This window comes from Alosa pseudoharengus, unplaced genomic scaffold, assembly GCF_046254945.1.
Source record: "Alosa pseudoharengus isolate Yale_2024_CS ecotype anadromous, Long Island Sound unplaced genomic scaffold, YU_APseudo_1.1 YU_APseudo_1.1_scf_24, whole genome shotgun sequence".
In the NCBI taxonomy this organism is placed as follows: domain Eukaryota; kingdom Metazoa; phylum Chordata; class Actinopteri; order Clupeiformes; family Clupeidae; genus Alosa; species Alosa pseudoharengus.
Window position 1 is genome coordinate 22,234,454 of NW_027468689.1, and position 10,000 is coordinate 22,244,453.

The 10,000-nt window shown below is 42.8% G+C and overlaps 1 protein-coding gene across 1 annotated transcript in view; it reads left to right on the forward strand.

The window, feature by feature from the left end:
- The window catches only part of myo10l1 (myosin X, like 1), a 96,281-nt gene that overhangs the window by 59,461 nt on the left and 26,820 nt on the right, over positions 1 to 10,000 (forward strand). The window contains exons 5-19 of the mRNA XM_076303481.1: positions 288 to 422; positions 592 to 716; positions 1,922 to 1,935; positions 3,485 to 3,569; positions 3,869 to 3,975; positions 4,560 to 4,689; positions 4,872 to 4,990; positions 5,322 to 5,468; positions 6,165 to 6,265; positions 6,380 to 6,446; positions 6,641 to 6,733; positions 7,004 to 7,072; positions 7,219 to 7,301; positions 7,478 to 7,586; positions 7,804 to 7,884. Coding sequence (XP_076159596.1) covers positions 288 to 422; positions 592 to 716; positions 1,922 to 1,935; positions 3,485 to 3,569; positions 3,869 to 3,975; positions 4,560 to 4,689; positions 4,872 to 4,990; positions 5,322 to 5,468; positions 6,165 to 6,265; positions 6,380 to 6,446; positions 6,641 to 6,733; positions 7,004 to 7,072; positions 7,219 to 7,301; positions 7,478 to 7,586; positions 7,804 to 7,884 — 1,465 coding nt within the window. The remainder of the gene's footprint in view (positions 1 to 287; positions 423 to 591; positions 717 to 1,921; positions 1,936 to 3,484; positions 3,570 to 3,868; positions 3,976 to 4,559; positions 4,690 to 4,871; positions 4,991 to 5,321; positions 5,469 to 6,164; positions 6,266 to 6,379; positions 6,447 to 6,640; positions 6,734 to 7,003; positions 7,073 to 7,218; positions 7,302 to 7,477; positions 7,587 to 7,803; positions 7,885 to 10,000) is intronic.

Here is a 10,000-nt window from a genome sequence, read left to right on the forward strand (position 1 = left end):
TGATTGGCAGTGTTAATGTGGCTTTGGCTGTGGGGTGGAGGCAGGCACAGTGTGTGTGTTAACCAATAGCTCTGATAGGTGCAGGCACTTTTCACCCGTAATCCAATTAGGTTGAATATAGTGGCTGATTGTTCGTGAGATAGGTAATAATAATGTATAAGGAGATCATATTTCAGACCATCCTGATTCAATTTAGTGAGTTGAATACGGCTAATGTCAGCTTGTGTGTGTGTGTGTGTGTGTGTGTGTGTGTGTGTGTGTGTGTGTGTGTGTGTGTGTGTGTTTAGTGGAGAGAGTGGTGCAGGTAAGACAGAGAGCACAAAGCTGCTGCTACAGTTCCTATCGGTGATGAGCCAGAACTCAGCAGGAACTCCTCCATCAGAGCGAAGCACACGCGTGGAGCAGGCCATCGTACAGAGCAGGTATGTGCACACACGCACACACACACACACACACACACACACACACACAAAACAAATCACTGCACACTGAGGTAGTCAAAGTGACAAAACAAAACAAAAACACAACACGAGTCCACTGTTGTCATAAATAATCTGTTATTTTCCCCTCCCGCTGCCTGTCTCTGCGTAGCCCCATCATGGAGGCGTTTGGGAATGCCAAGACTGTGTACAACAACAACTCCAGCCGCTTCGGGAAGTTCATCCAGCTGCACTTCTCCGAGAGTGGGAACATCCACGGAGGATGCATCGTCGACTGTATCCTCTTTACACTGTTGCGCGCAATAATGCAGTGAATGGCGCACATTTACGCACACACGTGTACACTCATTCACACACACTCACACACACACACTCACACAAACTGTGACCAACAAGTTCCACCGGTGCATGTAGAGGAGATATCGTAACACCCCCAATTATCACCACTTTTGTTCAGAAATTCTAAAACAACAATGTTTTTTAACACTTCAAAATAACATTTACTAAATGAACCTTACAATTTTCAGTAGCCATAGATGTGTAGATTTGAACAAAATCTGGTTTGGTTCTTAACGGGAGCATTTACTGCCTGAAATATCCGATTTTGTTTAACACGGTCGGAGTTATAGTGCTGGCCTGATGGGTCGCCTATTTACACCGTTTCAACGGCACATGAACGGTTAGACCGAGAATTCTCGTCATGAAATTAAAATTCCACTGGAGCTCCAAGCGGTTGTGTACAAGCAGCCTTACAACACTGTTTACAGCTCTTCGAGTCACGGTAAAATGTAATTTTTGGTACATAGCTAATTTAGATGTGTGGGTGGTTGCGTTTCTTTAGGAGTCCGCTGTCTTGGTTTGTATAGAAATGGATATTAAGTGACACATACACGCAAGACGGTGGAAATACAGGACCGACGGTAATATGGGGAGTTCCGATAGAGTTAGCAGATCAGGCACAGAGGCACACACACACACACACAGACAGAAATACACACACAAACAGCTCTGACATTTGCTCAGCTGTTTAATATCGCATACAACCAGACCCACCCAACCACTGCACTCTGTCTTTCTCTTTCTATAGTATCTCCTGGAGATCAAACAGGCATATGCACACACATACACACACACACACACACACACATGCAGTACTCTCACACAAACTGCGCTTGCACACACCCTCACAAATACCAGCTACAAGCCAATAACTGCAGTGCAGTAGTTATACCTCAGCCAATCAGCAAAGCCATACCACAGTGAAGCTCAGCCAATCGTTACAGCACAGCAACTACAGTAGCCAATCACTGTATCAGCAGAAATACCACAACCAATCGGGCTAGTCCCCAGAGCTTTCAAATATCTGTGATAAATGTGTGATGGACAAAGTGTGTGACCTATACTGGCGTGGTACCCATTACTGTGACTGCAATGCTGCCTTCCTATGACGAAACTTTATTCCTTAATCTGTCTCCATCCAGACCTGCTGGAAAAGGTACACTGTCAATTAAGGAATGGATCCTGTCAGTAAAATCTCACCAATGTGTGAGATTATGAGATAGATAGATAGATAGATAGATACTTTATTGATCCTCAAGGGGAAATTCAAGGGTCTCAGTAGCATACAGACATAACACACAACATGCACTTACAACAGAAATGGTAAACATTAGTATAAACATATAACTAAACTCCACTGTACAATAAAGACAGTAGAAGATAAGATAAGAAACTAACAAAACTAAATACTAAATACACTATATAAGTTAAATTAAGAAAGTCCAATGTGCTTGAGGGTGATCAAGCATAAGACGCTTGTAGTGACAGGGCCAGGACTGGAAAGGTGTATGCAACTGTAATCTCCTGAATACACTCATATTTATAATAAATCAACATCAAAATCCCCATTAGGCATACAGTATACTGTAGAGAAGACTTATTTCTGTTTCCTCCATCTGAAGGGACAGTTCAGTTGTTTACATTTTTATTCCACTAACAACAACGATAACCCATTACATTTACATACAATGCATTATCTACCAAAAACACTTTACAATGACGGGAGGAAACTTCACCTCAATCTCCACCAATGTGTAGCAGTAGCCACTTGGGTGATGCACAGCGGCCATTTTGCGCCAAATCGCACACCACACACCAGCTTGAGGTTAAGAGGAAGGAAATCATTCAGCTCATTAAGCTTTAGAGATTTACTACAAAAGGGCATCATAATTAGCTGAACCAAGCCCAACAGAAACACAGGCCATGGATGACATTTAGTCTGCAAATTCTTTTTTGTCTAACAACCTCTGAGGGACCGATGCGGCCACCCCACATCTAGGGAGGCGCACCACTGTTTGAGGTGATGTTGAGTATGTCGAGGGAAGAAGGTGGCAGGAGAAAGCAGTTAAATACAAAAAGATAGGAATTTATTTTCCATGAACAGGTAGATCCATGAAGCACAATTTGAAAACAACTATCTTGTTTCAAATTCTTTTCTTTGTGCAACAACCTCCATGCATACTGTACACTAGCCTGCCGGTTTGGTGCATAGAGGCTTATGAAGATGTTGTTTCCTCCTCTCTCTCTCTCTCTCTGGTGGTGCTGTGTGTCTGATTGCACGGTGCCAAAGCCCAGCTGAAGCAGCTCCACTTATAGAACAGACGCCCACCAGCCACTTTATACTGTCTCAGTCAAACACTCAGAGCTATTACTGAGCTATTCTAAGACCCAGCAGCACAAAACCACCATTTATGCAGGCAAACAAACACATGCTCTTACACAGACACAGACACACACACACACACACACACACACAAACACACACACACACACACACACACAAACACAGATACACATACACAAGCACACATACACAATAACATGCACACATGCACAAACATCCATGAACACGTGCATGTGCACACATGCACATACAGTATACACATGCACATGCACATACATTAATGCTCACACAAGCACACCCATGTCCAGGAGCACATTCATATTTCATAGGTTAAACCCTGCTTGGTGTGTTTTCCCTTCAGAATCGAGTGGTGAGGCAGAACCCAGGGGAGAGGAACTATCACATATTCTATGCACTTCTAGCTGGAGCTGACAAAACTCAAAAAGGTAAACACACACATACAAAGGTGCCTTAAAATTCACTCAAACACACACACACACACACACACACACACACACACACACACACGCCCATAAACACATACTTTTAAATGCAACACAACTGGAGACCAAAACCACATGGCCCATGTTCCCTCTTCCACACGTCTATGTCATGATATCTATCATTTGCTACATTATGTTGATTTGTTTGTGTGATTTTGTGTGTCTGTATCGCTGTATGTCTGTGTCTGTCTCTCTCTTTGTGTGTGTGTGTGTGTGTGTGTATGTGTTTTTCTCTCTGGCAGAGACGTACTTCTTGACAGAGCCTGTGGAGTCGTTCCACTACCTGAACCAGTCGGGCTGTATGAAGGACAGGAGTCTGGACGATAAGCAGCTGTTTGACAGTGTCTTGGTGAGAGGAACAGCACCACACAGCCCCAGAAGCATAACAACACAGTGGGAGAGAGAGAGAGAGAGAGAGAGAGAATGAGAGAGAGAGAAAGAGATGGAAAAGAAGAGGGAGCAATAACAAAAATACCGACGTTACACAAACCTGTCAACCTGATTCTGGGTGATAAGCAGGTGTTTGACAGTGTCACAGCGGGATGCCAGCAGAGCTCTAGAGAGAATAGAATGGAATGAGATAAAGGGAGTTGGAAATGAAGAGAAATGAAATAGGGGAGTGCAGATTTCAGCTATAGTTTGCTCAGCATTCACGCATTGACCTAAAAGAGCAATGATAAATTTCTCCCTCTCTCTCACCCTCTCATCTCTCTCTCTCCCTCTTTCTCTCACCCTCTCTCTCATCTCTCTCTCTTTATTGGCATGAGCTGTAGTAACATTATTGACAGGCTCAATTACATACACACATAAAAGGACAAATATGCTCAACAACTGAAAAGGTAAATAAACAGAAAAGATCATTATACTAATCTCTCTCTCTCTCTCTCTCTCTCTCTCTCTCTCTCTCTCTCTCTCTCTTCTGTCCGTGTGCAGGAGGCTCTGAAGGTGCTGGAGTTCTCGGAGGAGGAGAGCAGAGACATGTTCAAGCTCCTGTCTGGAGTTCTGCAGCTGGGCAACGTAGAGTTCATGACAGCAGGGGGCGCTCAGATCACCACTAAACAAGGTAGCCACCCTGTGTGTGTGTGTGTGTGTGCGTGTGTGTGTGTGTGTGTGCGTGTGCGCGTGCTCGTGCATGTGTGCGCATGTATGTATGTGTGTGTGTGTGTGTGTGTGTGGGCATGTATGTGCGTGCGTGCGTGTGTGTGTGTATGTGTTTAACCTCTGTCCTCTCTCTCTCTGTCTCAGTGGTCAGTAACGTGAGTGACCTGCTGGGTCTGGATACCTTCCAGCTTTCTGAGGTTCTGACCCAAAGATCCATGATCCTCAGGGGAGAGGAGATTTGCTCACCTCTCACTGTAGAACAGGTGCTTACACAAGTACCCACACACACACATGCACACACGCACATCTCATATACTCAGACACATGTGTGCACACACACAGTCAAATACATGCATATGCACACTCACACAAATGCACACTTATACTTACTATAATTTATTCACTTACATTTGTAGCTTTTTTATGTGCAAACATATCATCTATGACTGCCACATGCCTTGGCCAAGCCTTGTATCATGTACAGTCATTTATTTATACATCATTAACTGTATGTGACATGCACGTGTAAGCCTATGAAGACACACATACACGATACACATATTCAAACTGACTGCGTCCACTCTTGGTTTGCAGGCAATAGATTCACGTGACTCCGTTGCCATGGCGCTGTACTCCCAGTGTTTCTCGTGGATTATCCTGAAGATCAACCAGAAGATCAAAGGCAAAGACAACTTCAAGTCTATCGGCATCCTCGACATCTTCGGCTTCGAGAACTTTGAGGTGAGGTCACCGAGTATGGACATTAATATTCCGATATTAATCTGATTAGTAGAATATTCCGCAGAAGTCGCTGTCATGTAAATGGCATGTTCTGATTGCCTTAACTAGAATAAAATCATAGTCGGAATAAGCAATAATCAAATTAAGACATGTGGAGTATTACGGTCTTGGTCGCAATAATGGGGTGCATTTTAGGCATGTATTCACCTTAATATGATGTCCTATCAGAATTTTTAGTGCAGAAACTTCAGAATCAGACAGAATCAAATGTCTTTGCTAGTAATAATGTCTATAGACATAATATGCTGTGTTACATGCAGACGGGAATATGAGTGGAATATTCTATCATCAACTCATGTAACCCCCATAATCGCAATATTGTCTTATTCTGAATAAGGTCAATAGTCGGAATATTAATGTCCATGTAAACATGATCACCGATGAGGTGACCGGTGAGGTCACAGGACCCTTCTACTTCCAGATGGTGTCAGCTACAGGACCAACTCAGCCACCTACAACCCGACTATTGTAATGGTTATGGTGTGTGATACTGTTGTCTAAAACGACCGTCAAAACATGTTCAAAAGACTAGTTCTATTTCTAACAATAGGTCCTAACTAAGAAACATAGTCAGACTTTTCACTGTATTACACAAAGTATTGTGCAACTTATTGTGTTGGTGTGTGTGTACCATAGGTGAATCGCTTTGAACAGTTCAACATCAACTACGCCAACGAGAAACTGCAGGAGTACTTCAACAAGCATATATTCTCTCTGGAGCAGCTAGAATATAACAGGTTTGTGCAGAGGGGAATTTATGTGTGTGTGTGTGTGTGTGTGTGTGTGTGTATGTGTGTGTGTGTGTGTTTGTTTGTGTGTCTCAGCTAAGATTTTATCTTCCTGTCCTTCAGGGAAGGTATTCAGTGGGAGGCCATTGATTGGATGGACAATGCTGAATGCTTGGACCTGATTGAAAAGGTACACTCAGTTTCCACTGGTCTTGTTTGATATGAATGATTGCTGATCTAGGTTAGATTACTTTGGTTTATACTGACTGGACTGGGATTACAAAACCCTTTATGGCTTTATGTTGTAGGTTCTATAGTCAACTGCTCATATGTTTATGCGGTGGGGTCTGTGTTTGACTGGTCATGTCTGGACTCTCTTTGCAGAAACTGGGCATGCTGGCTTTGATTAATGAGGAGAGCCGCTTCCCCAAAGGCACAGACTTCACCCTGCTAGAGAAACTACACAGCAGACATGCAGTAAGAGACACATACACATACAGCAAACACACACACACACACACGCACACACACGCACACACACACATACACACACATACACACACACATACAAACACACACACACACACACACGTTTGCGCATGGTTTACAGATTTACTGAGACATACATCCTCATTTCATCAGTAGTGTTCTCCCATATGTCATTTTAATATAATTATAATATAATGTATTAGCATTTATCTTCATTTAGCACCATGGTCCACTGACTCCTTACTGTACTCTCCACAGACCAACCCTTACTATGTGAAGCCCAGAGTCGCAGACTACCAGTTTGGCATCAAGCACTATGCAGGAGAGGTAAAGAATGTGTGTGTATGTGTGTGTGTGTTTATGTGTGTTGTTTGTGTGTGTTTGTGTCAGCAGGTTGTTTTTTGCTTTGTAATATTTTAATTGTCTGTGTTGGTTTCTCTCTCTCTCTCTCTCTCGTGCTATATCTGTCCCAGGTGTTGTATGATGCGAGAGGCATCCTCGAGAAGAACAGGGACACTTTCAGAGATGACATCCTGAACATGCTCAAAGACAGCAAGTGAGAAACACACACACACACACACACACACACACACACACACTTACTTATGCAAGGACACTATTGTACATACAGAGATGACACAGTATGCTGATACCAGTCCAGTTCAGACACATATATAGACACACTACCTCATACGTGTGGGCAATAAATGCTATTCATGTACCTGCCCCCAGGCTGGACTTCATCTATGACCTGTTTGAGCAAGTGGCCAGCAGGAACAGTGAGGAGACGCTGAAGATGGGCACCGCACGACGCAAGCCCACCGTCAGCTCCCAGTTCAGAGTGAGCCCCTCCTACTTCCTCTTACATCTCCTCCTCCCATTAATGTCCAACTGAATAACTACAAATCATGCTTCAAATGTGTGTAGTCTAGTCCTGTCAACTAATCAATATTTCATCACGTCCCTCTTACCAGTTTTCATTCATTATTAAACAGCCAACAGATCTGATGGCTTGTCATTTCTGATTGGTCCCCCCTCTTGTCACATATGTCCCCCAGGACTCCCTACATTCTTTGATGGCCACCCTGAGTATCTCCAACCCCTTCTTTGTCCGCTGCATCAAGCCCAACATGGAGAAGGTGAGTCATGTGGTCAAACACCAAAAAAATGTTTTTACGATTTTTTGGGGCGTTTTGCGTTTTTTCTGATAGGACAGTGAGAGACTGACAGGAAGTGAGAGGGAGAGAGAGATGGGGCGGGAAATGACCCGGGTCGAACTCGAATCCTGGGTCCCCGTGGGCACTTGGACCTGAATATGGTACGAACGCTATAGCCAGTTACGCTACAAGGCCCCTCGATCGAACTCAGAATTAAGAGCTGTTCACACCAAGAACGATAACTATAAATATAACGATAACTATAAACATATATCGTTCTTGTTAATATGACTGACAACGTTAACTACACATAAACTATAACGATAACGACAGGAAGAACGATATCGTTGAGGATCACTTTCAGAGCGATTTTAAGAACGATAAAAAGCTAACAGCCAATCATAACCCATCACATTTTAGCCATCACATTCATTAACACAAGGAGAGACTTTGCTTATCGTTGGTCAGTGTGGACGCTTTTATCGTTATGGTTATAATTATCATTATAGTTATCGTTCCTGGTGTAAATGTCCCTTTAACCAGTGGTCAGAGGTGATTCTAGAGTCTGTGGGGGCCCTAAGCAAAAATTCCTAGGGGGCCCTACCAACCAGGGTTCATCACCAATATGTTAGGCTGAAAAATAATCTGACATGAAAAACCTTGTTATTTTGAAAATATAAATGTAGCCTAAAGAATGAAAAATTAATAAATAACTAAAAAATAATACAGTAAATGAATACAGTAAATTACTTTAAAAACCTTTTTACAAAATATAAAGTTGTATTGGGGTCCTATTTTTAGTCATTCGTATATATTGATGAACTCTGTTTTAATCTCCCCTTTCAATATTGTGAATAGTAAATGTGGGCACTACAACATGAGGCACTAGGCTACAATAATGGCATTGATGGACAGTTTAACACGGAGCCTGGTTTATTCTAATTACTTCTTAGGATAAAGTCTATCTTACTTTTATTCTTAAATTGGCTACTTGGTTGGCCCATCTCCTGACAATGTTACAATGCTTACAGTAGAAGCGAGAAGCAAACTACAGGAGTTGAAGCTGGGAGAAAAGCTGGGCCTATAAAGAGAAATTGAAAGAAAATGTTGCATTCATCTTACCCGGTTTCACAATGCAAAGCCTGTGTATCTGATATGCAACAACGCTGTCGCTGTTTGAAAAGACTATCAAAACGCACTATAAAATGCAGCGGCACCTAACCTGACTCTTGCCAGATGAATTTTGTTCCGCCTAGCTCCACTCATCCATCTGGGATCAATCCATTGAAGTGTTGCTTCAGAAGGCTGGGCCTAATCAAAAAATGCTTGCATGATTGGATAAGCCACTTGTCCGTCATCTATTGACCTGCTACTTCAACCACTCACATTGAAGCCAACCCGTGACGCTGATAACAGTCTCACAGTCGCTTCTACGCTATGTCACATCTATGAAACTCCTGCCCTGCGTCCTGATTGGCTCTACCATAAAATCTGGTGCCGAAATCACTCTCAATGGAAGAGGTCCCAGATGGATGTGAGTGAAGCTAGACGGAGCTAAGTGGAACGAAATTCATCTGAGAGTCAGGTTAAGCGGCACCTTCAAGGTGGCCTAACTGCTCCAAACAGAAGCACAAAAGCGCAATATTGAAGTGCTGGCCGAGGGCTATGCACAGCTAGCAGAATAAAGGCTATATGTAAATCGATATTGTATAATAAAATATTAAACAAATTGGTCTGCCAGAATAATTTGGCTGTGCAAATAATTTCAGAGGTGGGCCAGCTTTGGCTGCCTGTTGCCGACCCATGTCGTAGCCTAAATCTGAGGTGTTTCAGTGATATTTTATTTCCATGTCGACTGAGCCTATAGGGAGTTTTTTTTAAAAAGAGTTCAGAACTGCGTAAGTGTTCATGACTACAGAAGGAAGGCAGATTAGAAAGTGTCTGTGTCAGTTTGAGGACAAGAAACGGTGCATCAAAGGGTCAAAATATTACCAGCCAAAAAGAGAATTGTTGATAACAGAACAAGTGTCGGTGTAAAATTAAAAATCTTTGGCGGCGTTATACTTGGTCCTTAGCCAAATAGCATCGCAATTGATGC